The 27,209-nt window shown below is 42.4% G+C and overlaps 2 protein-coding genes across 8 annotated transcripts in view; both read right to left on the bottom strand.

Annotated features, from left to right (window-relative positions):
• Positions 1-4,500: 4,500 nt before the first annotated feature.
• The window catches only part of lmo7a (LIM domain 7a), a 49,408-nt gene continuing 26,699 nt past the window's right edge, over positions 4,501-27,209 (bottom strand). For 3 of the 7 annotated variants that reach the window (XM_044364912.1, XM_044364913.1, XM_044364918.1), the window contains 24 exons: positions 26,714-26,963; positions 22,121-22,150; positions 21,116-21,230; positions 20,080-20,222; positions 18,810-19,494; positions 18,067-18,327; positions 17,492-17,606; positions 16,256-16,417; positions 14,898-15,082; positions 14,725-14,788; positions 14,353-14,409; positions 13,986-14,027; positions 12,585-12,610; positions 11,911-12,018; positions 10,767-10,853; positions 9,922-10,256; positions 9,661-9,717; positions 8,497-8,546; positions 8,170-8,325; positions 7,502-7,685; positions 6,882-7,205; positions 5,908-6,016; positions 5,321-5,423; positions 4,501-5,227 (listed from right to left, as the gene is read on the bottom strand). In XM_044364912.1, the coding sequence (XP_044220847.1) occupies positions 5,205-5,227; positions 5,321-5,423; positions 5,908-6,016; positions 6,882-7,205; positions 7,502-7,685; positions 8,170-8,325; positions 8,497-8,546; positions 9,661-9,717; positions 9,922-10,256; positions 10,767-10,853; positions 11,911-12,018; positions 12,585-12,610; positions 13,986-14,027; positions 14,353-14,409; positions 14,725-14,788; positions 14,898-15,082; positions 16,256-16,417; positions 17,492-17,606; positions 18,067-18,327; positions 18,810-19,494; positions 20,080-20,222; positions 21,116-21,230; positions 22,121-22,150; positions 26,714-26,963 (3,671 nt within the window). In that variant the 3' untranslated portion in view covers positions 4,501-5,204. The remainder of the gene's footprint in view (positions 5,228-5,320; positions 5,424-5,907; positions 6,017-6,881; positions 7,206-7,501; positions 7,686-8,169; positions 8,326-8,496; positions 8,547-9,660; positions 9,718-9,921; positions 10,257-10,766; positions 10,854-11,910; positions 12,019-12,584; positions 12,611-13,985; positions 14,028-14,352; positions 14,410-14,724; positions 14,789-14,897; positions 15,083-16,255; positions 16,418-17,491; positions 17,607-18,066; positions 18,328-18,809; positions 19,495-20,079; positions 20,223-21,115; positions 21,231-22,120; positions 22,151-26,713; positions 26,964-27,209) is intronic. The other 4 variants (XM_044364914.1, XM_044364916.1, XM_044364917.1 and 1 more) reach the window with 4 other exon arrangements.
• LOC122991702 (LIM domain only protein 7-like) lies at positions 22,841-24,786 on the bottom strand. The gene has a single exon (XM_044364919.1). It carries the CDS (start codon positions 24,420-24,422, stop codon positions 23,508-23,510), a length of 915 nt encoding a protein of 304 aa, XP_044220854.1. The 5' UTR covers positions 24,423-24,786; the 3' UTR covers positions 22,841-23,507.

The following is a 27,209-nucleotide window of genomic DNA, read 5'->3' as shown; positions in this document are numbered from 1 at the left end:
CTAAGTGGCTGCAGCTTCATATCCACTGTACAGATATGAGAGTGGTATTGAGCCTCTCGTTTAACTCTTGACAAGAAGAAGAATAAGTGCATTTCCCAAAATGTGGAACTATCGCTTTGATACAAAAGAAATCCAGCATAAAACTGTCAAGACACATAACGACCCTTTGCTGAGCCATAACCCCATAGTTACTATTGATTGTAAGGCTTTCAATGTAGCACTGCATTTATACAGTTTGCTACGGTAACAGTGTCAGATTTACAGTTTGAAATTAATGGTAATTTAAAAAAAAGACTACTTAGAGGTGAGGTTGAATGCACAAAAGAGCTACTTGGGGTGTAGAGTAGTGATATGGTTTTTGGTTGTGTCACTTGATATGTTTTACACTTGGTGTAAATGTTGTAAACAGCCAAAATGACAAATATACAATGACATAAAGTAGTAAGCAGTAAAAGACATTTCTACATCAGCTCACGGGTGTATGATGGGTGAGCTAGAGGTTGTGGGTGGCAGGTACAAACAGGACGTCCATGCCACCAGTCTGTCTTTGTACGTGCGCAATGCAAACGTCAAAATGAATCTTCTGACATCAAATGAAGGGCAGATTTGAAAGTGTGTCATCTCCTCTTTTAAGTTTCCTTCTGATAAAATTCTAATTAACTTCCATCCTGGGTGACAAGTGATGACAAGGGGCTGGGAACAGAGACAGGGGTAATGGGAGTAAAAGATGAGGTTGTGCCAGTCTGTGTTGACGATCAGTATGATGTCCCTGTCAGTCTTGAGAAAGACAAGTTTTGCAGTTCCCATCTGTGGACTCATACACCTTTCAAAGTCTAGCAGCATGCTTGCTGGTGTAAAAAGTAAGTTCTACTTTGTTCAGTATGACTGAATTGGGCTGTAAGTGACATGCAACTAAATGTACCGCATCAGCTTCTGAAACACCTGTCTTCGTGTCGGGATAATGCTGGTACAGATGCAGCTCACTGTGAGGTAGTGTACTGCTTTGATGTTGTGCTCCATATAGAAAACGCGTGTGTGGAGTACAACATTTGGCACGTAGTTAACAATGACAGGACTCTCAACGAATTATTACTCTCCTCTGTTCATCTTCTCCTGATTGAAACACAAGAACACCAGATAAAGAGTGGGGAATGCTTAACTGAGAATCAGTATTCCAGCTCATTCTCAGCTATAGCACTGGGGCAGGATGAATTAATATGAGGACGGAAAACTTGGTCCCCTGTCACCCTAGGCATAATGCAGTCTCAAGCATATCAGGGTGTTCCAGCTGTGACCATGCAGTCTTATCATTTCAAATCCGTGTAACATTTCCTGCTCTCTTTTTCTGTTCCCTGCCAACTGAAAAAGCAAGTCCAATGCATCTCATTGCCAGTGATATTTTTCCCTCCTCAGCCACTAAGTAGAGGAATGAAAATAAATCGGAGTGCTCTTTAAGGTCATGGAGCGAAATCAGATTTTCTTGTTCCTGATTGTAACATGGCTTCATGGCATCTTGCACACAGAAGAAAGAATATCTTTTTTTATACTTCCTTTCCCAGGGTTCACCCCTGCATTTGGATGAATAATTCTCTTGGTTGTTGGGCTGTCTCCCTGCACAGACACAGTTCTTTTGAAGAGAAAAGAAAGAGAAAAATGTCCTCCTTTGTCAAAAAAGTAACATGATTGGAAGAACATGACAGCGTTGCTCCCGATGAGTCATGTTTAACGATCATTCACAGAAAACTGACCCAATCTTGTGAATGTGTCACATTTACTCGGACTACTTTAAAGCTTCCAGTCATCAAATGAATCCTGTATTATTAAAAACAAAAAAACCCCAAAACACCTCTGCACTAAGGTTGAATCCCTTTTGAATGAGTTTTACCCTTTTGTGAGTCAGGGATTAGAGTCAGCATTCGTAATGAGGACAAGTAGGGATCTGGGCTGATCATTTCCTCATTGAACAAAAGGTCACAGATCGATATCTCTATAGGCTACAAGTTTGAAAAAATGTTTTCATGTCTGCAGAAGAGAGGTGATTATGTGTTGATAATCAACAGTTGATAGCCACCTGTGCCACCCATGAAAGATAATTTACTGGTAAGTACTGCATGTAACTGAACACTTTTATGTAGCATTTTCACTACAGGCAGCTCCAGCAGAAATGCTACTACTGAGTCTGATAACGTTGATCATGTTTGTGCCATGCTGTTCTCGCATGCATAAACATGACACCATGAGAGAGAGACATGTTTTTGCAGAAAGTGAACAGGCATCAATTTAAAGATTTACGTGTAGCTCAGAACTAATGAATTTTTAAAAAAAGATTGAACCGTGAGAGCCCATAAGGTATGCATATGGATTACCTGCTCAGCAAAAAAATCCATACACCTTTTAATAGCCGCTATGGTACGGCCTTGCAAGATATTGGACATTTGCTATAATTTACATTCACACTACATTCAGCTTCACCCATTAACATTTTTCAAATTATTTCCAATAGCTGCAGATTTTTCATCGACCCAACACAGTCATTGTTTAGCCTGCAGAGCCAAAAGTAATGACAGCTTACATGAATACATTACAAGCTTGTATTTTAACTGTCATGTTATATGTCTCTATATCTATAAAACCATTCACATTTTCAATTATCGTCTAAACTGTATGCTGCCGTGAATGTAAAAGTAGCCTTGCAGATTCATCCTGGTGTGCTGGGAATGTACAGATTTACTTAAAGTCCATTTTCTTTAATCCCTGTAGTTAATTGAATTTAATGACAGAGCTTCAAGCTGTATGCATGCCGCCTGCAAGCCATGGCAACAGGTCTGCTGAGACGCTGTCAGCAATTACATGAGTAATTATAGCATCAGTTCAGGCTGCAGGTGAATAAGTGCCTGGTGGCTTTTCTTAAGTGTGAAAAGCATTCCCTCTAATAGCAGGAGGTGGTGCTTAGATGTCTTTAAAGCAAACGGGGACTAGATGGAGGTCAAGCAAGAGTCAAATATGTGTTCTTTTACTGAGAGATAGAATTTCATTAGGAAGGCAAGGACTGTCCAAGCATGACAGCCAAGCTAGTGATAATGCTCAAAGCCAAAATTTGGTGTCACTTATAATTTATTTACAAACGCATGAAATCTCATATTATGTAAAGCATTATGCTTTTTTTTACATTTTTATTTCTGTGGCTTAATTCCAAGGACACAGCACCTCCATTTCTCAAAATGTATATAATGTTAAATGACATGCTCAGTAATGCAAGCAACAGCAGCTATCATTCATCTGCAGCTGGAAGATCATCTCAGTCTATCTTTCTAAAATTTTAGACCACAGTGCCCCCTTCTGGTGAGTCCAAGCTACAGCCTAGGGAAAAAAACAAAATCTTCAAAATAGGACTGGGGTGGAAATGGAGCATTATTATTGGACTCAGTCATGTGTGTTGATTGTAAGGTGAAAAGTTCCCCACACAGGCCTGACTGGAAATCTCCAAAAAAAAAAAGAAAAAAAAGAGAAATCTTCTCTCCCAGTGGGAGAGCATTAAAATGAAGCTGACTGTGAACTGTTAGAGTTAGGAATTATTTTTTGATGGAGGGTAGAGCAGGCATATCTAAGCTTTTCCATCTGTGTTCCATCTTTTTACAGACTTCTGCTTCTGAGCAGCCAAGCATACTGTTTCTCCGTAAGCCCCAGCATACACACACACACACACACAAGCCAATCGAGTCTCCACGTCAAAGCCTTCCACAAAGACTGGTTGCGGCCTTGGCTTTGAAGGAAAAAGATGGGATACTTATCCTGAACGGTTTTATATTTCTCAGCCACTCAACTCTGCTTGGCGCCATTCAGGTCGTGCTTGTTTTCTAAGCATTAGGATTAAAATCTCTCTCCCACGAGAGAGCCAAGAAAAATCTAAAAATGGAATCTAAGAATTTGAGATGTCTGCCTCCAGGGGCTGTTTGTGCTTCACCTCAAGAATACAGAGCCAATTTGTGCTCGGTCCGACTTATTTCCATATATTGCTTCAATAGAGCTTATTTCCATTCGTGGAAAATGAGGACAATTTCTTACCTTGCTATTTAAATTCATTTGAGAGCTGCAAAATGAACAGGCAAGAGTGTATGAATATTCAATATATGTTTATGCAGATATCATTTCATGAAACAGGTAGAATGACAGAATATATTAAGAAAATAGCTTATCAAAGTGTAATCAAATGTAATGCATGCGCACTGAATGAAATATGCATGACAAATTGGCTTTGGAGAACACAAAGCAGGCAGGTCCTCTGAACTTTTGCACAAAAGCTCATTGAAATTCCTTTCAGTATGACTGTGGCGCTACAGAGAAATAGAGGGACCGACAGAGAGCGATGAGTATAATGATTCCTGATTACAGAGGCAGGGAATACCTTGCATCATATACTGGAATATCATTGCAAAGACTTATGCAATTTCACTGTTAAAAAAAAAAAAAAAAAAAAAAAGTAAACAACAACACACAAGATGAGCATTTAGCCATTTTATTTACAAATGTTACTGTTTGCCTCAATTCCATTCCTTAATGATATATTCTTCACATGGAAACTTGCTTATGTGTACAATCTTCCATCTATAAGCGAAAACTCCAGACAAGTGATATCCAAGCAGACGTTTTTTTTTTTTAAATACATTTTGAAAGACTACTAATGATCTTAATTTCTTCTCCCTCTTACAAACAAAAAGGCACATAGACATTATAAGAATACCTTGGACAACAAACGTGTTAATATTGCAAGACTTGCAGGAAAAGAAGCATGAATAAGAGGAGATGATCCTAGATACTTCTCCCAGTATCTCTAAAATCTGCCTCAGTGAAGGTCATTGGAAAGATCTGCCTCTGTAATAGTATAGGCAATTTAATGCTTGACTAGTTTCATGGCTAAAATATTGAAATCTCTGGTGCATGCAGAACCCTTACACTGTACAACTGTAATACTTAATATGATATAAACACATTAGAGAAAAACTTCCTTGCAAGCTTACCCTCTCAATCACACACTGTAAAAACAGAAATGATCAGCAAGTCAAACGGTTTTTTAAGAATCATAAATGGAAGTGTGTCCAAAGTTGGGAGTCCCAGCTATTTGCTATGGCTTCAATGTTCACTTCAATGTTCACGGGTTGTTGTCACAAGTAGTCTCTTCATCAATCTGCTGGAGTACAGTCACATCACATGGAGGTTGGCTGGCCAGCTAAAAGAAAACAAACAGTAACATTACATTAGAAGAAAGCCAAAAAAAACAAACAACATATCCGTGTGCCGATTGCCTGGATCAAGAACTCACTTTTGAATCGCATGTAGCAGGAGTTACAGTAGAGCTGCTTGTGTCGTATTCTGACTTCAGCCCCGGCTTCTGATCCTCCAAGGTCAGACTTGCAGTCAATACACTGAAGGGTTTAAGAAAGGGAAAAGTTAAAGAGCTACTCAGCTGGTGAAAACAAACCCAAAAAGTGCCACAATAGTAGTAATGAGGATAGACAGAACGAAGGCCCTTGACTCTATGTAAAGAAAGAGAAAAATGAAGGGAGGACACAGACAAAGACTGGGTACAGTGGGGAGGATCATTGTTCAGATGCAGGAGACCACACTCAAGTGAAGACTAAAGTTCCAGGATGAATCAGCCAGAATTAAGGATGGTAGAAAGAAACAAAGTAAGGGGTTGATTAGTTTGGCTTGCAGGTTTTGGCACAAATAAAGATCTTGTTGGCATCACAGAAAATCTACTTTGCTGTAAAGGGATCAGGACCTTAAGATCCAATCTTATTTAGTTGGTTAGTGATAAAAGAAAGAGTCTGGAAGGATCTAGTTTAGTTGTTATTGGCCGAGGTGTTCTGCCGTTGTGCTCCGGGCCGACAGGAGCTGAACTCTCACCTTAAAACAGCCCAAATGATAACAGAGCCCAAGGGACTCGATGATCATGGCTGCTCCCTTTCCCAGCGGGGTGTCACAGAATGTACAGATTTTCTTGCCACTCACTGACCTGGATTGCAGAATGCACAGCTGTGATTTGAGAGCCAAGCACACATGCATGACGCATGTATGAATGCAAGCACACGCACACACACACACACACACACACTCACACAGACTCACACAGACACATATTCACACCGGAATACACTAGGGTCAGGCTGATGTGGTTGTTTTTTACTGAAAACATCTGGCCAATATTGGCTTTTTAAAAGTATTTCCCTTGAATATGGGCCAATTATTGGAAATTTGTTTTATTTTTTATAATTATTGGTTGTCCATTGCTGAAATGACAGAAAATCTCTGATGACAATAGCTCCATACAAACATTATGTAAAAATTTTAATAATGTTTTTGCTCATACGTTTGTTGTGTTTTAATTGGTTTTAGTGTAGTTTTTTTTTGCCTGATAAGAAAAAAAATCTCAAGCAACAATGATTTATAACTTTGAAATTAAAAAAACAAAACAATAAACAACTGTCAGAAAATATGTGTTCCAGGCTGAGCCTTCACAACACATGAACCAAAAAAACACACACAAACTCAAAAAAATACTGTGTTAAGTGTAATTAAACAGGGAATCTGTATGAAAGTAAACACAGTGTGTAAAAGTGTAAAAGTATGAAAAAGTGTAACCTATTTGGCCGGGAATGAAGGGTGAATGGATGGAGCAAGTCACATAAAACACAAATATCATATGCAACAGCATAATAGAGTAACTTCCAAAGAATAACAAGTGAAAGAAACATTACCACTCCCAATCCAGAATTATAGTTGACCACATCACCACCCTGACAATGATTGTTCCACCCAGTATACCAGTGAGGTGTCAGACGCAGCATGTTTGGCATGTTAAGCAGCGCTGTTAATTTTACCTGGTCTGCTGCTGAGGGCCACCAGCCTCAGATGTAGGCTCTGGAGAGGTGGTGGGTGAAATAGAGGAGGGTGAGAGGGAAGGCGACTGATGGGACCAGGGGGATGAGGGGGTTCCTGCCCTGCCTCGGAGGGAGCCCATGGAGTAGGAAGAGGGCAGAATGGCGGAGCTGGGCCGCCCACCTGACCCGCCACCATAAAAGGAAGTACTGCCGGAGAGGGCAGAGTGAGGCCGAGAGTAGTTTGGGATTTGAGAGTTGCTCCTGGGTGTCCATGATGAGCGCCAGGAGTTGAAGGATGTGTCCAAGTTGTCAAGAGACTCGCCTCTGCAAAGCCAACCCACGCCACACCTATGTTAGCTGGTTAGTTGAGGCATTTAAACCGTCTGGCTACCAGCTGTATCAGTTTTTGTATTAAAAAATATATATATTAATGGTACAAGCAAATTTGCCGAGGCAAAGTCAGACTGGTAGCCAGATTAAAGTCACAGGATATTAGTGAGTCTATTAAGCCAACCACCATTGCATTAGTGAACCCTGCACCACCATCACACAACAGAGATGCGAGTCACCCTCTGTGTGACTTTGTCCTTTTGAGTATGTACGTTGGGAAGTACGTGTACCTGCGCATGTATGGCACGTTGGACTCCTTGTTGGTGGCAGGGTTGACGGCGCGCTGGCGGATCCAGCTGCTGTCCGTCAGCAGCGGAGTCTTCTTCTTCATCTCGTTTAGGATCTGCTGCCGCTCCAGCTCGGCCTGCGACACGGGCTGCTGACCCGACATCTCACCCACTCCACCACTCGTTGCTACACTCAGAGAGGAGAGATAAAAACGAAACATGCTGGGTGAAATGAAAAGTGTCTGGGATGTCATAAATAGATCACGACCGGCAACGGGCAGAGAAACTGGAAAAATGAGATAGAGAGAATGAGACTGTGATGATGTAGAAACAGTGTTTCACAAGTCGGGTTCGATTATGTCTTATTATCAGAAGGGTCTGCTGCAGCCTGTGATAAGAAAATTGTTCTAAACAAAAAGAAAAAGAAAAAGGTTCTTTCAGATGCAACCTGACACAAATCACACTGAAATCAATAAGTTAATAGTTTTTGCTGTATGTAATTTTCTGGTCAGCTGACTGATTGATTTAGCATTTGGCTGGTCAACTGTTAATCAAACAGCTTTAAGTTTTGATTTAATGAAATAATTGACTAATCAGTTGATTAAAGTGCTCATAATGAGCAGATTGACTTCGATTGAACGGAGAGGCGGAGCGTCAGGGGCAGAGCCCACCTCTCTCTGGTTGTCTGTATCTCATGGCATTGAGGATGTTTCTCCTCTCCATCTCCAGCTCTGATGTAGCTCTCTGACTCTGGGCGTGTTTGTCACGGATGCTCCTCTGTTCTTCCAGCAGCCAGTGAGCCATGCCCCTCGACTGCATGTACCCACCTACAGTGGGGTACGGGCCGCATATACGTGCATGAATACATGGGAGTCATTTATTAAAAAATATGATATAATATTTCTGGTTTGACACTTTATCACTATTGCATTCACAAAACAGTCAGCACTATCCTCTGTCTTAATTAAAGCTGACCTTATAATAACACCTAAACTGACCTTTCCTCTGAGGCTCTTCATCCAGCTGGGGAGATGATTTGGACTTTGCCCTGTCAAATGAACAAAACACATGTAAGTGCCTAATTAAAAAACAGACAGTAATCATGCTTGCAGTGTGTAGAATTTAGTGGCATTGAGCGGAACGGACTTGGCAGAAATGGAATATAATATTCATAAGTATGTTTTCATTGTGTGTATAATCCATTAAAAAATAAGAATTGTTGTGTTTTTGTTAGCTTAGAATGAGCCCTTTATATCTAGATAGGGAGCGGGTCTCCTTCCATGGAGCTTGCCATGTTGCACTGCCATGTTTCTACAGTAGCCCTGAACAGACAAACCAAACACTGGCTCTAGAGAGGGCTTTTTGTGTTTTTGTGAAACGCTTCGCAGACGCTTGAAAGAGAGGGGTGAGGGGAGGGGTTGAATCTGCAACCTCACCACTAGATGCCACTAAATCCTACACACTGGTCCTTTAAAGTATCTCTTTTCATATATATCTAGATATTTTTTACAACCAAATATTCAAGTGAAAAGCATTTTGATACACCAAATACCGCACAGAGAAACCCTACTTTTTATGGTTATATTAAGAAAGTGCTGACTGCAGACCAGTCACAGGTAATTCCCATCTCAGTTGGAGACCTAACCCACTTGCTGGAGGACTTCCAATTTCATGACTGCTTATATAAAGGGATGTTGTTAGAACGATTCTGCTTAAATGGAGCCAGCAAGCATGTCAGATATACAGCAAAGATGGGCCAATACTGGGAAATGTGTTTAAAAAAATGACAAAAGACATGAAAAACATGATTTCCTGCTTCAAAGATTATCCTTCAGTGACAAAGGGTTCTTGTTTGTGCTAAAAAAAACACAACGGGGCTGGTGTTTTGGCAGGGTTATTGTTTGTATTGCTTTGGCAGCTTTGGTGCAATTCTGGTGTTGCAAAGATTATTTATCTTTGCAAAGATTATTTATATTTAGGTGTTTTAAGTGTATTATTACTCATTAAAATAGGTAATGAGGCGAACTTATTGAAAAAAAAGTATGTGATTTAGGTTTTATCAGTGCGATTAGCTGCTAAGCTCTATGAAGAGAAGCATTTTCTTTGGAGTATGACTGCAGCTGCAGTTTGACAAACACATACACATTCTCTCCTGTACTAACCTGTCTGCAAAGGACAGTGCAGGCTGGACATTGGCAAAGGCATTGGAGCTACCAGCCCTTTAGTGAAGGGTAGTATGCAGAGAGAGAACGTTACAGCACAAAGGTGGAGGACAAAGCACATGCAAACATGTTAGTTGGAGTTATGTTAATGCACAGACAGTAAAGCATGTTATGTTTTACACTTGAATGTGTTGTTATCAGCGTGAAGGACAGATGAGGACGTGAGTAAAGTTTTACAGGAGGATCACTGTCTCTACTGACCACTGCTGCCGCTCTCTGCGCTGCTGCTCTGCAGCTTCCTGTCGCCTCCTCTCCTCTTGCCTCTCCTCCTCTCTCCTCCTCTGCCATATCAGCTCTTCCTCCTCCCTCCTCCTCCTCTCCTCCTCCTCCTGCCTTTCTTTCCTCTTCCTCTCCTCCTGGAGATGCTGAAGCTCTCGCTCCTCCTCCTCCCTCCTCCTCTTCTCCTCCGCCTGCCTTTGGCGCTCTTGTTCCTCCTTTCTCTTTTTCTCTTCTTCTTCCCACGGAGGAGGAGTGGGCTGGCTGACGGGAGAGAGGGGCGAGAGTGGGCTGATGCTGTGGCTGTTCACATCCAGGCTCTGTGGTTGCCAGAGACAAGGAACGTGAGAAAAGGGGAAGTTTTTCTAACACATGATGACATTAAGTAATCTGACCTCCATTAACTTTGAGAAGGAACTGCAACAACAATGGAGCAACTCCTCTGAGGTGACAAACCAACAAGAGTTTTGAAATTCCAATCAGGGGAGTTTTTGTTGCAAAACTATGAGCTGGAAAGACATTACAGCAAGCTTAGCCTTGCTGTGTGTTGTGTGTGTGAATGTTCACATGACCAGACAGACTTCTGCTCTCGCTTTCATTCTGAGTTATGTGAATTGAGCCTGTGTTTTAAAAGCCAGAAATACCAGTGCCTGGCCACATAATCGCTGAATAATTACAGCAATCTCAATCAACAACACTATCAAAGCTTTTTGGATACATTTAAACAATTTAGTGCTATGAGGCAGAACCTATTGTGCCATTTTAATACTCTCCAGCTGATGTTTCAGGTATTAGGCCATTATAAATTCAAAATAAAATACTTTTCTTACTTCTTGTTGGTCTCCACTCTTGGTAATCTCTTGCTGAGCCTTGAGCCACTCCTCCTGCAGTTTCTCCTGGTCGCGCTTGTATTTCTCCTGGATGAAAAGGTAGGTGGAGAGGTCAGAGGTCATCCCATTTAATGCACAGTCACCCCCGTCCCCAAAACCACACAAACAAAAAGGAAAAACAACCCAACAAAAAATCATACACATACATAGCTGTATCATTTTCAGATAATTTCAACTCAAAGCTCGCCTACATGTTATCTAACCATCCTGAAACCTAGAGAAGCTTGCCCTGGGCAGGAAGTCTCCCTGGCACATCATGAAATCAGGCCGTTTATCCAACAGGGAATAAGACTGGAGGAGTAACAAGCCTTCCCGGCTACATCAGCACTGTTCTTTGTACACCTTTGATCTTGATCCAGAAATACACCCTCAGAAAAATGTTTTGACAGAATACTACTACATTTAAGTTGGATACTTGATAGATGCTTTAAATTCCAGCTGTCTGAGCGCTGTCCTACCATAAGTTTTCTGCCAATTAGAGGCAGTCTCTACTGGATGTGAGGACATCCTAGTCTATCACTTGAGTGCTCTGTGCTGCCTCTCATTGTCAGATGGGACAAGGAACAGATTTCCAGAAGGGTATTTAAGATCAAATGAATTGTGAGGTTGCTTCATTTGGTATTTCCAGTTTTATTAATAAACTTCAGACTCTGTTGCCAGTTTGTTAGGTCACCTAGCTAAAACTAATGCAGTCTAATACAACAGCCCTGCAATAAATCGTACCTTTACAGATGTTAATTTTTTATAATTCTTGTTGAAACTGTTTTAGAGAGCTGAAGTTTAAAGTTCAATCTTGACCTAAGAAACAGCAGTTCACCAACCAATCACCACAAGCTCCATTTAGTAGCTGTTCTGAAGCTTTTGATCATATCCACCATGCGCTTATCATAAATACATCATCATCCACCTTTTTACTCCAATTCAGTGAACACTGGAAAATTGACCTTGAAGGGCGATTTCACCTCATTAATTTCTCAACAGTTCTTTAGACTGTATTCGTTTTAGCTTGGTGTGCCTACTAAACTGGCAACTGAGTGTAAATTGTACCAAAACATTATAACTAAATGAATGCAACTTTATGTACCTGTAGGAGGCGCTCCTGCTCCTTCTGCCATTTCTCTTGTCTTCTGCGCTCCTCCTCTGGGTCCCAAGACCAGCGGCTGGAAGCCGGAGTGATTGAAGGAACAGGTATCTGAAGACAGAGAAGACAGACATGCAAGGTGAATGTACAGGCTTGTACGTTCAGTCTTACAAACTGTTAAGGCAACAGCTAAAAACTTGAAGCAACAGCAGTTAGCTGCTGATGAGCAAAAAAAACAACAAAAAACAAACAAAAAGCTTTGTTTTTTTAGAAGTAATGTTACTGTTATACTTGTAGGTAGTGACCTCTGTATGACATTCTTACTCACATTTGGTGTTGTCAAGTCACATCAATCTATACAGCCCAAAATGACAGGTTGAGTGGTTTATACAACAAAACAACACCATTTATCATTAGGTTCTCGAGCTTCTCCATTTTCAAAGATACATCAAAATGAAAGCCCCGGCAATTATGTCGAGTAATTGGGTGACTGAAAGGCTTAAGTAGCAGAGTAAACCTGTCTCTAAAGTGAACTACCAAAGAGGCCCGCGTGAGATACTTAATGATTGGTCTGGGCTTTGTAATAACTGTCGTAGCTGCTTTCAAATATGTTGGCATGCTAGAAGAGCAAACACCAAAGAGACAAAAGCTGCCCTTTATGTAATGCTACTACTTACATCTGGTGCTGCAGACTCTGATCCTCCTTGAAAAGAAAGAAAATCATCCAGTCAATACTTCTGGCATGCACAGGCAGAGCAATGGAACATAAATATACAAGTCAACCTTTAGGCCATATACCACAACAACACAAAGCTGACAGGCTTATTAAAGTTTCGACTTGATTTTTAAGTCAAGTACCAATTCATCATTCAACATGACATTTAAAACCACAACAGTAATTGATGTTTTCAACAAAGGTCAAATTTCACCCAATAGGACTTATTGATTCTCTCAATTCAAGATCACCCACTAATAGCCATTTACATTGGATGTCAGCCCAATAGTTCTGAATAGGAAAATCAATAAACAGATTGTGAGGACAGCAAGATCAATCAAACTGAAAAGAAAAAAACACACATCAGCAGCATGCATAAGATGCACACATGTACAGCACAGCCAGTCTGAAAGGCTAACAGACACTTCAACACATGCATGCCAGGAGAGCAACGAGAATGCTTTTAACAGCATGCGCAGCAAAGTGAAAAATGTAACCATGTGTTAAACCCGGACATCAAAAATACCACAAACACAACACAATTGAATGATTTGTATTTGTGGTTGTTATGCTGGTGGAGTATCTGACATGCTGTCCAACCTTTGGAGCTGAAAATGTTGCTTTTATATACTTTTATTTCATTTTTCTTATTTCATGGGGGGTTTTCCTCACAAAAAGCACAATACGTTGTGAAATTTTGTGATTTTTGTGTTACAATAATAAAGGTAAAAGCATCTGTTTGGTTTGGAGGAAGGTTTGTGAAAAGACAATTCTGCCCTACAAAGTCAAAACGCAGTGGCAACATTTAACACAATTTGGTCAAAACTGAGTTAACACCAGAATATGACTTTCTGACATCTGTTTTACCATATAAAGATTATTATGCTGTAGATACTGTGTGTGTAAATTAACTTTAAAAAAAAAGTAACATTTTCAGGAACTACAAAAACGAGGTAAAAACCAAACCACAATGACTGCGATCCTGCTGTTTACGGATAGTTGGTGGGCAGGCAGTAAAAGTTAGCCTGCCCAACATCTTAGTCATTGAGTTTGTTAAACCACATGAATGAAGCAGTAGCTAAATCAAATCATGATGAGGGGGGAAAAAGTAAGAACAGATAAACTATCCTAGTTAAGACTGTCCAAACAGAGTGCAAGATCTGACCTTTTTTGTTTGTTGGGGAGGTTACAAATTATATAGCTGTTGAACTGTTTCTGCTGTTTGCCTTTGAAAGGCAGAATTCCTTAATGGGCTCCACATTGAACAATAATCTCCCTAGACTCTTGGTTTGAACAGCATGTCAGTTTCCCTAGTTGCACAAGGCAAAGGTGAGGACATCACTGCACACTCAACCCTGTTTACCACAGAGGTAGACCAGCGCACTGACACTGGACCCTGAGCAGCCTGAAGGAGGAAGGGGCACAGCAAAAGGGTTAAGCTCTGGCACCAGACAAGATCATCAAAAAATAAATAAATAAAGGATCAGCCCCAAAACAGAGCCATGGAGGAATCTTATTTCAATCCAGACAGCTCATTATCAATTGATAATAGGTTGCATTTCAATTGAACATGAGGGTGTGACAGACAAAAAAAAAAAAAAACATGCAAAACTCCCTTGGAAATCTGAGGAATTCAGTAAGACAAAAGCACAGAGAACCCAGCCACCGAATTACACAGACACCATCATTATTATTGAGAGCCCCACCCTGCTTTGATCAGTGCTTTTTACCTTGTTCAAAAAACTCTGACCTCCGTTTTAAGTTTTTCAAAGATATGGGTTCTGATTCTACATGAGAGATGAGAACAGGATACAGTGAGGCACAACAGAGGAGAAAAACACGTTTTACCAGGGGAGATACCATCTTATACTTCTAACACATTACCATGAATTTCACATACATTATATGTTGCTTAAGCTCTGTCATAATCAAATGGTGCTGATGGTGGTTTTATTACATCATTGTGTTTTAAACACAGTAAATGTCCATTAATATTATCCATGTTGTTTAAGTCAAGAAAATTACACCACCTACTGGTATTAAGTACAGAAATAGTCATCAAGATTTCATAACCTTTATTGATTGTGTACTCTGCTCTTTACCTTTGTTCCTCATGGTCACTGGCTCCTCACGGAAACCGCCATTAACTCCGTTTGAAGCCACATCCTGCAGGGAGACACGGCAGGGTGTGCATTCATTAAAAAGACATCAGGAACAATACAGAAATAAAAATGGATCAAACCTGAATCAACCTGAGTGATTCTGGGATACTTACGACAACTGGGTAGGCCGGGGCCTCTTTGGATGGTGGAACGTCCGTGGATGTGCGTGAGGTGAAATCCAGGCTGGAGTTGACAGCATTTGTGTCAGGGGGACCTAGAAGTATCGGATGATCCATACTGGTCAGATTGATGGTCTTATGGCTTTTAAATGGCAAGGAAGGTTGATCTCTGTCCCAGTCTGCACGCAGACAATGCAATAGCAAAAAATAGGATGTGTGTTTGCACTTAAAACCACGATTTCTGTGCATGTGTGTATGTAATCATAGTATTGTATATGTGAAACCCAACATTTGACAAAGAATTGCCTATTTACATAGAGAACACTATAAAGCAGGGGACAAGGTTGCTGTTACGGTGTTATTATAGAAAGCAGCAGGGGGTGACAGAGAAACCACCTTCCCTTAGCCATGTAGCCTATTAAAGCTCCCATAAATCCACACAGTGTTTCAACAGGCTCACAACCACAGCTCTTCACTAAACTATTTTAACAAGTACTGCATGTTAGATCAAGTGAGCTACGCTGGGTGGTTTATTATTTTTGTAAGGTGATTCTGACGCCGTTGAAACAAATAAGCCTGTTATACTAACACTGTGAAAACAGCACAGTTGCACTCAGAGGAGCGTAGACCTGAGCTGGGTTAGTTCCTCCACAAGGAAAATACCACATGGATAGAAAGGAATGCTGACGAGACAGAAAAGGACAAAAAAAAGGAGAAACTACTAGTAGAAATTACAGGAAAAGGAGGGATGAAAGAATATGCAAAAATGGGAAAAAGAAAAATGCACACAGAAAAAAAGTAGAAATTAAAACCACTGAGGTCAACACAATAACAGTCTCCCCTCTTCAGAACAGAAACACAGTTACCGAGCTTTCACCATTTAGCTGTCATCATTCATGGATGATTTCACAATAGTTTACGGATCAATTTAAAGTGTCAGAGCTGTTTAGCAATGCAAGCAGGGTAAGCAGCACTGTCAGTCCAGGAATGCAACCCTTAAAATGTCTCATTCCTTTTGTATCTCCTGCTCTCACGCAAACAAACACACATATCAGATCATGGTCTCTTTTGGGGACATAACATAAACTTACATTCATTTCCTACCCTAACCATAACAACTACTTACCTAACCCTAACCCTTACACTAACCTTAACCACTGACCCAAAAATCAGCTTTGTCCCAATTAGGGACATGGCTTTTGTCCCCAGTTGGACAAGCCGCCCAATTTAACTGGTCCTAAGTCTGAAATTTGTCCCCAAAAGTAGCTTATGACACACACACACACACACACACACACACACACACACACACACACACACACACACACACACACGCTGTCCAGGTGACTCACTGTTCTTCCCATGACGGCGTATGTCCATGACCAGACTGCCCTCTTGCAGGGCCCCCTCCATGCCAGCCTTCCAGCCTGTGTAGCTCATTTCTGCCACCTGGTGCCCGTTCACCGTCAGCACCTCATCCCCAGCCTGAAGCTGGCACATCTCGGCTGGGCTGCCTGTATGAGGCAAAGGACGGGACATTAGCTGCAGAGAAGGTGTCTGATTCCACCATTACAGTGACTTCTTCCATTAATTGGAACAAAAAAAACTTGCAATGAAGTGATTGTTTTAAACACTCCAATTTAGCACTGCACTCCTATAAAAAAAGAAAGAGATCAAAATCGATGCAGCAGAACGAGGGTTATTGTCTTTTATATTCCATGCATTCTTCTTCCTTATTAAAACCTGGCTCCTTCATTGCCTCAATGCCACTCGACCGCACAGTTTTGGGTGTGTTATGCTAGTAGCGGCTAATGTAGCCTCAAGCAGAGATGAGGAGTGGGCTACAGAGGTCTTCAGCCCAATAAACCAACTTCACTCAGCTCCGTCTGGAGCCACAAAAGGCTTTATGCAACTTTTTTTCACATATGCAGTAGTACTCCTTAAGACCTGTAAACAGACTTTGATGTGTAAAATCGATGGAGTTACCCTTTAAATTTTTTGACATGAACATTTCTAGTTTTTTTTTTTTATAAAGGCAGTCTATGTTTTTAATTAGTATCATTTAAAATGGAACTGTATGCACATATTTACAATATATTTTGGGTGACAAATACTGCTCATGTCTTGTTTGGTGTGTGTGTGTGTTACAAGTATTACTTATAAGTTATTATAATGCATGGGATACTGTAAAGTGGAGGTAGGGGAATCTCAGTAAAAAGAGAGGTTCAGGCCCAGCAGATCTGACCCAGATAAATGTTGTCCTACATACACAGGTCTGGCACTGCCACTGCAATGGACTGGAAAACCTGCTAACAACTAACCAGCAGTGTCAGACTGTAAAATATTTCATAGCATGTGTGCTGCTTTCTAACACTAAAGTACTGTATCTGTACACACATCAGTCAGCTTTTGACCATTGCCTGTTTGTTCTTTTTCCACTGGGCTTTACATTTGGGAATGTTAACGTTTAAGGTTGCCAGTTTGGCTAACCTTCACACATTTCAAATTTAGAGGATGAATAAAGCTCCACCCATACAATCCAAATCCCTTTCCTTGAAGGCATATCTCTGAAATTTCTCTGTTGTTACCTGGATAGATAGATGTGACGCGAACTCCAGTTGAATCCCAGGTCGCCTGAAAGCCAAAGTCTTTGCTGCTGTTGGGCTTCTGGTTTAGGCTGATCCGCATCTCACAGTAGCTCTCCTAGAAACCAAACATCAACACAGGTGAGTAGAGATGAGCAACAGCTCCTCACATACACACGACAGAGTTTAATGTACAAATGGTGATGACTTTCCATCGCTCTGGAGAGGAGTCAGCGTGTTAGGTTGTGTCTGTGTGTTGGCAGGATTGCTTTTTGGAAACAAATCCTTGTATTAATCATTTATGGCTGTTGATTAAATGCCAACCTGTTGCTAAACTTCTCATTTTTACTGTGCAGCAAACTGGTTTTTTTTTTTAGCAACTTTTACATAAGAAAAATCATTTATTTTTAAAAGATGCATCAGGGTTCACTGAGCACAAAGCTATAGTAAAAGTAGACTTGATTGTTTGGTCTTGGATAAAATTTGTTAAACAAATGCATGTATTATTTTTCAAAGCCTTCAATGCTGCCAACAGAAAAAGCTGATCTGTTTTTGTCAACAGTAGGTCATTTGAGTACCTGGCTGCTATCTTTGGCTGGAGCGGGACTGACTGGAGCTTCACTCTTGACCTCAGCTGGGACAGGTGACACATGCTGGGTTGAGGTGACACTTTTTGCTGTGGTCTCTTCTTGCTCCTCCTCATCCTCACTGCTGTTGGCTGAGCTGGACTGGGAGTGAGCCTCATCCTCAGAGGTCATGAACTGGTGATAGCGGCTCGGCACAGACGTCTTCTTAGAAACATCGACGCCGCCGTTGACACGCTTGTTAGAGTCATCCATCTATCCGGAAAAGAATGCAGAGAATGAGTCTTAAGATGAACTTTGATGTCATTAAGATAATAATCTATTTTAACCTAAAAGACCTTAGAATAGGGAGGTATCAATTGATGAATGTGTTGTCAACTTTAAGAATTCACTATCTTCCCTTGACAATCCCTAGATTACTCCCCAGAAATAATTAAAAATGATGTACTTTCCCTTTACTACGACTGTAATGAATGTGAAGGAGGCTGAAAATAGTAGCTCTGCTAGATGAGTTAGCGTTATAAAAACACTAGCTTCATCCATTATTCACGCAGTAATCAGATCGGACTCTTGGGAAACTCTGATGTACTCAAAACAAATTCAACTGTACCTGATCAACGAGGCAAGGATTTCTAACTGTCAACAAACACGGTCTCCTCCTGCCCTCTACTGTCCTTCAGCCTCATGCCGTACACAGGTTTAGTTTGTATTTAGATGTAGAACGATCTAGTACTCACTGTAAAGGCCCGGGGAAGTGAGGTGATGCGGGTAGACTGGGTCCCGAAGGGCCTTGGCGTGACAACTGAGGTTAGACGTGCGCTATCCGATCTCTGGTAGCTCCTGGGGAGGGAGGCGGAAACCCGAGACACCCCGGGAGGCTTGGGTTCCATTGAGCTGTGCTGTGGTGGTTGTTTGTACAGGGAACCAAAGGAGGGGGCCTCCGCCTCAGTATGTGTGCCCGACAATGGGCGCCTTGGCTCCGGCACCTTTTGTATGGAGCGAAGAGAGGAGGCTGTGGTTGAGGTCTCCTCTGTCTTGGCTGTGCTGGTGGGTTCTGAGACAGGACTCCTCCGCATAGGAGGTGCAGCTGTTGGAGCCTGCAGGCTGTGGAGAGAGCTGCGGCTGATGGGAGTGATGGTGGTTGTGGTGTCACTCCTGGCAGAACTGTCCACAATGTCAGCTTCCCGTGAGATGGGAGGGGGGCTAGCGGCTCTGCCAGTAGCTGGGGAGGCAGCAGGGGGTTTGTCCTCTTTCAGAGAAGGCTCAGGGCGGTCAGAGAAATAGTGTGGAGTGTCAATAGTGTAGCTCCTGGCAGGAAGGGTTCGGGTACGAGGGGAAATGACAGGTGTCTCAAATACGTCTTCGTCGTTGTAAGAGAGAGACCCAAGACGACTGCCAATGCTGTTCACTCCTTTACTTTCTCTGTAGACAGGACAGAGGAGGAAAAGGGGGATGGGATAAAAAGGTAAATAGGAAAAAAGTGGACAGTGATGGGTAAAATAAAAAACAGCGATGGAAAGGGATGCAATTCAGGAAGATGAAGGGGACAAGTACAAAGAGGTGGTACCGAAGATGAAATGAGGGGGGTGAGAGTGAAAGGGAGGAGAGTAGAAAGAAGAGCACAGGTTGAAAAGAGGAGGGTAGAGAGAGGTGGGACAAAAAGGGGAGGCAGGTTGTAAGCCATGATTAGATTACACTTTCACACTGACTAAAGGCACAATTACAGAGAGTCTCCTCATTTACTCCTGTAATCCTGTAGTCTCTGTGTTTAATACCACAGAACTTCTCATGCATACATTTTGTTTCATTACCTTGTCATGAAAAGCAAAGGATCCCCCTCCGAGGGTAAAAAAATTGTGTAAAAGAGGAACAAATTCAGTGTTTGTTGCTTTTTAGTCAAGTACAAGATTAAACATAAAAATAGAAATTGTATGGTACTAAATTTAACAGTCAGTGCCATTTATCTTATCTGAACTTCATCAAGACATCAGGTGTGTTTTCCCTTACCTCTCCTCTTGCATCTCCTTGAAGGTCTTGGACCTTCTGTTGCTGCCGCCGAATGTGATCTGTTCTATCTTCTCCCTTTCCTCTTTCTTCTTCACTATATCAGAGTTGACACTCCTGCGTCGGTTCTTCCACTTGCTCAAGTCCTGCAGTGAAAACAAGACCAGATCACCTTGTGCATCATTTCATGACAATTCAAGTAAGATCTGGATAAAACTGCTTGGTTGTGTTGCATGGCTAACTGTTCAGTAGACAGGAGTGAAGTTGAGAAGGAGAAAGACAAAAAAAGAGAGAGAAAGGGCTACATTTGAAGGTGTTCTATTTGTGTGCTTTAGGCTCCTCCCGGCTCACCTCCCCCGTGTATTGGGGACTGTATGACCTAAATGCCGCTTTAAGACTCATTATTTTGCCATGACACCAATCAGACTGCAGATAGACATACCACCGTCACAGCCAATAATGTATACTGTATGTGAATACCTGTTTTGTTTATTTTCCTACCCAGGAATGAGCACATATGAGGGATCAACGGTGTTTAAAATTGGAGCATCACTTCCAGAAATAAGTTGCACCAAAGTTAAATTTTATATGAATTCAGTTCAAATATTTTCATCGGGGTCTTAGATATTACATCACAACATATCACAATCATTTTATTATTAGTATTTACAGTATGTGAAACTTCCTGCCACAAACACTCTGATTTGGAAATGAGGACAGTCCATAGCCAGAGGGCAGTGCTGCACCAATCAGTGTCTACGTCCATCTCTGGCTTCTATCTGAACAGCTCTCTTTTCACCCCATGGTCACAGACTGCAACCACACCACCTGCTCTCCTCCTGCCACTCTAATACCACAGATCCCAAAGATCATATGCTCACCTTTCACCTCAACCTTATCTGTGCTGGGGAGTTATGTTCCCTGTAGAACATAACTACTTTCTGCCATCAGCTTGCCTTGATTCATATAACAAGAATAGTGGGAAACAAACAGATATCCTCCAGCATTCCTGTGCAGCACACATATCAGATATACTCACATCCTGCCATTTATCCTCACTCTCCTTGATCTGCTCACGATACTTCTGCAGCTCTTCGGTGTAAAATTGTCGGACGGCGGTGGGTTCAGCCAGAATATCGTTTGTTGATTTGCTCCTGTGGAGAGAAAGAGTAAACATGAGAAAACCTTAAAAAAAAAAAAAAGACTAGGGGGCATCATCAAGTTAGAGGTGGAGGGGATGCTCAGTTTGTATGTCCTGGCCGAAGCTTTAGGGTATAAAAAAAAGAAGGCAAAGGTTAAAAAAAAAATTGCACTCCAAGTACGCATGCACTGTTTCTTACCATTGTGTCAAATAAGCTGTAGAAAAAACATCATCCAATGTTCAAATTGTCAAATATATTCAAACTTGTATCACCCATCCATATATTTAACACTGATGCTGACAATAAAACGGATTAAACACTTAACCTGTGACCGAGTGTTAGTTTGCAAACACAGCACACGAGTCTATCACAAAAAAACAAACAAAAAAAAAAAAAAAACTGGGGGGAAATTGAAGCTCAGTGGGTTAGTAACATATATCACAGCCTGCCCTGTCATGCAAAAAGAAAAAGTTATTCAAAGCTCACAGCCTTTGGAAAAATGCACTGTCTTTTCACTTACCTGTAAAGATTTACACACGTCTCATATTGCTATCAGTAGCATGAAGAGTGCTTATTGCTCAGTCATAACTCTCACTGGGACACGCTGCAGTTAAGGTAGATGACCCAGCGTATTGCTATTGTATGAATCTTTTCACTTTGTTATTTTGTCAATAGAGCTTTGTGAAGCAATGAACGCCCCCACCCCCCAACCCCCCCCCCACCCCTCCCACCCTCACCCTGAACTTGGCCCTGTGCCATACAATACACCATGTTGTGTGTCAGCATTTAGCAGCTAGAGAGTGAGAACAGCAGCACAAAAGCAGGAGGGCAGCGGGGAGCGACTGTAAGAGGCCAGAGCAAACGCAAACGTGCCACATTCCTGGGAGCCCGTATCAACTCACCCGTCGATACTCTCTCGCATTTGGCGCTGTCTAGGAAACCAGAGAGAACCACAGACAACAAAGTCACATTTCTGCAGATTGGCCTTGAATAGTGAGCCTGAGAGTGGTCCTGTTTAAGAGCCTGAGGCTGATTAGCGACTCTGAGACCTGCTCATCTCCAGGTGGTGAACTTCAAATGTATCTAAACCCAGCCAATACATGACTCTGCTGGTTTTTCCCTGTACCCTGAAGAGGATAGAGCTTAGGGTGTGTATACAGAAGGCTTACAGCACAGTATCACCTTTCCTTGCCCTGACAGTTGTCTGGGGAAGTGTGCAGACATGTATCTTTCTCTAAACAATGCTGCCTTTCTGGAGACTCCAGGATGATGTCACTGGCAACATGGCTTTACATATGGAAGTGAAGTAAATCCAGATGGCCTTGACTCAGGTTAAATGGCTGCTTTGTGTGTGCTTGTGTGTGTCTGTTCATGTGTAAACACTGCAGTACAGATTTGTGTTTGGGTTACTATGGAGTCCACACCAGTCGCATCTTCCTTCAGAGCTATGGGGAATTTCTATAGGCTTTCATGTCGTCTCTTTAATTGCACTTCTTGGTACTGTCAGCATGTTATATTTGGTTATTACTCAGGCTCGAACCTTTGCGTGCTCTCATGCTGCTGCACTTTGAGCCTTATATGTCAGTGTGAAGTTCTTTTTACTGAGAAAAACAACATTATACTCGGGTCAGATCCATGTCACTGTAGGTGCAAGGAAAGGTCAACAGTTGGCCAATTCAATGCATTACATCACAAGATAACATAGTCTCTTATTTCCTTTATTAAGCTTGAATATTTTTTTTCCATTCACAGGCAAACTCAGTCTGATGGGAAAATCAAAAAGAAAATGTAAAATGCAGAATTCAAGTCTGTTCAGTTCAGTTCTCATGATGTACCAATAATTCGGTCAGTGATGTAGGAGAATTTATGCTCTTTTGTTCACAAACCACACTTCAAAATACACAACAGCAATAGGTTTAATGTACAATCTGGTTTTTCATTCTAAATTTATATATATACCATATCGCCACTGTACAGAAAACCTAACTAAATGGCCCTATGACTTGATAGGACCTTTCATTTCAGTGAAACAAAAAACATTTAAAACAAGCTGAAGTTCAGAGTTGTTGCTGTAGCAGTGAATGCAGAAGGTTTAAATAAATAAAACTTCCATCTGTGACTGTTGTGGCCATCAGACGAATTCTTCTCACGCTGGGTAAACATGCAGTCTACACCACTTCAACATCAGACAGAATATCTCAAGATGGAAATGGCACAGAAAAAAATGAGAGACAAAAAATGTCTACAGAGTGATGAGAAGCTAACAGACACTGTCACAGCAATCTGTTTCTACAACTTCAGAGCGGCTAGCCTCTCCACCATTAGCCTCTTCTTATATCTTAGCTGACTGGCTTCCCTTATAGCCTGCCATTTCTGCAGGTCACCTTCACTACAGGAAGTTGGCACTGACGGAGTCATCTGATTGGCTGACGGGTCTCTCAGTGACCCCTGGTTATGATCAGAACACACTCCAAGCTTCCGGACCAGCATGTCATCCGTTTTTGGACGTGTCTCCTTCTCAATCTGATTCTCTTTATTTGCCGCTGCTTCCTGTGTCAGAGGACATGGAGGGCACAGGAGTCTGGCCTTGAGATCAGGAGGCAGAGCCCAGGGCTCTGGGATGGGCATAGGGGCGTAGTTGTCAGGGGCACCTGAGAGGGGCCGTTGTTGCTGAGCCTGCTGGCTTTTCTCTTTACGATAGACCACATCGTCCTGCTCGATATCAGGGAAATCGCTCTCCTCGTTGCTGTCGTGGAGATGTTTCTGGGTGACGATATTGATTTGCGGCTCAGACGTGTAGATACGACGGTTAGGAGACAGGTGAGTCTTCATCATAGCCAGGTCCATGTTGGACTGGAAGGCCAGGGTGCGCCTGGCAAACATGTCATCATTCTCCAGGTCGGGAGAAATGCTTTCATAATCAAAGGTGTCTTGGGGCTCACGGGGGTCTTGGCGCCCAAGGAGGGACCACCTCTCACCTTTGACCAGTTTGGGACCGGAGGCGGGGTCCACTGGGGCAAACACCAGAGGGGGGGTCTCTAACAGAGGGGGCTGTATCTTGGGGAGATGTGGGGGAGTGAGTGGTTGGATATTAGGACTGCAGAGCCGGCAAAAGGAGAGAAAAGGACAGAAAGGTGATAAGTGCATGCATGTGAACTGGGTCAAAGAGAAAGAACAGGAAGGAGAGATACAACAAGCAGCCATATTGGTATTTGATTCAAACAGATGTTGATCAAATCAGGATTTTACAAATACACTGCTATGAAATAAAACCGCACTACATAGCAACTAGTTGCTATAAAAAAATATAGTCTTCACTAGAATAGGCTGCAATAAAAATAAAAATAGAATAATGCTGAGACACAGCCTATTTTCCACTAAGGTCAGTGCAAGCAAACTGCTTTACGAAGCATGTTAGGGCAACTCCAGTAACTTGACAGTGTGTTTATCCTTAGTATAATAGAAAGCATCTCATCAGAAATTCAGCCTCAACAGGAGCCAATTATATTTCTCTAAGAAATTTTAGATGTTCTAGAGTATTACTGCATCGTCACAATCATGCAGCTGTATCGACCTTTTTCCCACAACAAGGGTGGTGTGAGCCGAGGCCTCGTGTGTGTGCGAGTGAGAGGGAGAGGGGCCGGAGGGAGAGGGGGCAGAAGAGAGCCAAGGACTGATGTCATAGTCTGAATCATCTGAAGAAGAGCCCGACTTCTTACGGCTACAGCCGAGGACAGCAGGGTGGACGGAGGAAAAGGGGACAGAAGTAGAGAGAGGGTAAAGAGGGGGAATAATAGAAAGCAGTGGTAGGGAAAGAGAAAGAAACGTAAGTGGGAGAAATTGATAGTGTACAGAAAAATGCAGTGAATGATAGAACACCAAATGTTGGATCTTAGGACCTCAAAGGATAAACTGGCATGCATAATATTCAAGTATAGCAAAATCAAGTGTGGCAGGTAGAAAAGAGAGGAAAGATTGTGCAAGAAGCAGGGAATAAATTGAATCTATGTGATTGCTACTCTGTAAAACATAAATGATGTATTCCATCTGGATTTTAATGCCCTTACACACCTGAAGCCTTGCATCCTTTTGTACCATGGTCTCTTCTGAGAGCCCAGTTTGATCTTCTGTATGTGAATGTCTTCTTCGGGCGTCCAGAACTTGGGTAAGAACTTGTTATAAGATTCATTCCCAGCAGGCTGGGGTTTGATGCCCATCTTGCGGGTGTAGAGATCATCTTGGATGGGATCAGCATAGCCCACCTCATCATCATCCTCCTCAGAGTCACCGTATATCTCCCTGAACAGACTGTCGGTGGACACAGCTCGGCGGTGGTCCACCCTCACGGAGCCCTGCTGGGTGGGCTTCATTTCCCCACTGTTGATGCCGCTGCTGCTCAAGAGAGACAGCCAATCACACATGTCAGAAGCATTTTTCAGCAAGTACAGCACACCAGTCACGCAGAAAGGAGCATGTTCCTTGAGCACAGCAGCTCTCAAATGAGATGATGCAAGTATAGGCAAACCAATGCAAGCCAAAAACCAAACCTTAAAGGAGGCAAAAAAATTGATTTGAGGAGTCAGGTTGCCAACTCAAATCACTCCTCCAAACTCATTAAAATCAAAAGGGGCAAATAAAGACGTGCTGCAGCTAAAATACAAAACAATTCAAAGAGAAACCAACAAACTGTAGCAAATGCAAAGACGTCTGAGCACTGTTAGCAGGCAGCACACTACGACCAGAGATGTTGCTCATGGTTACAATTAACCATGCAAACTGAGAATAAGAGAAGCGGTCTAGTTTGCGCTCTCATCAGGCAGGCACATCAAAGTCACACGGTTCACGTTTCATGTTCTCTGACCTGAGGCAGGTCACCTTCTGTTGAGGGGCAACATTGGGGGTCATATTGACCTTAGGCCAGGGACCCCTTTGACCCCCAGCTGCCCTTCCCCCTGCCAGGGGACTGATGGGTATGGCAAAGTTGGTGGGGGGTGCTGGGGAGGGGCTGTGGAAGCGTCTGCTGGCCAGGTCATCCAGAACAAGATCAGGGTCCGGTCGGTCTGCATCCGAGTCACTGCCACTTTCATACTCGTAGGCCCACTGTAGATGAGCCGCAGGCAAGGCATTCTGGGATCCTTGACTGATGCCGTGGCAGTCAGAGGAAGGCCTTGTGTCACTGAGGTCGTCATTCCACAACACAGCAGAATGAAACACAACACCAGTACACACCAGCATCAACCATTCGCAGACATCACAACAGTATCACAAACATCGACAGTAATGGGAGAGGAGAGTGTTAAAAACAGCCACAATGTAGATTTCAGGTGTTTGACGCACAAACCAAGGATTGTAGTGTAAACCCAGCACTTCTGGATCACTTTTTGTAGCATTACTTTTAAGAGAGATGGAATAATGACTTCATTTATTGGGTGAGTTCAGAAACAGCATCTTCAAATAGATCAAGGTGTGTGCTGCTGTGTGTATTCTAACAGTACCTGGTGAGAGTGCCTTCCTCCTCTGTGTACATGGTGTTGGCCCAGCTGCGCCGGTTGTCCTCATTGCGCTCAGCCCGTTTCTTCCTTAATGGAGCAGGCACATAGCCTGAGGGTTTGTCTTTAGTGGGCAGGAACTGGTTAAACTGGGAGCTGACTTTGGGTGTGATGACTACAGACCGGCGGTAACTGAGCGAGTCCTTGTTCTCAGCCATCCTGAAGACAGAGTCTGCCTCAGTGTCACTGCAACAACCTGGAGCATGGAAGATGACAGGACAGGAGAGCAGGGAGGACAAACACGTGTAAGACAGGTTATGGGGAATGAAAAAAGTGGGGAAAAGTGAGGGAGAGAAGAAGCAAAGGACAGAGGTCCAATAAGGGGAATGAAGGAAGTTGCAAAAAGGCCAAATAAAGAGTGAAGAGGTCCAATGGGGGGGTTGTTATGTGTTCTGGCATGAGTTTGGAGGAGTAAAAGAGGGATGCAGGGGGTGGAGGCCTC

The sequence above is a fragment of the Thunnus albacares genome, chromosome 11, assembly GCF_914725855.1.
Source record: "Thunnus albacares chromosome 11, fThuAlb1.1, whole genome shotgun sequence".
NCBI classification, from domain to species: domain Eukaryota; kingdom Metazoa; phylum Chordata; class Actinopteri; order Scombriformes; family Scombridae; genus Thunnus; species Thunnus albacares.
The sequence above is the reverse complement of the archived record's forward strand: the minus strand, read 5'-3'. Positions and strand labels throughout refer to the sequence as shown.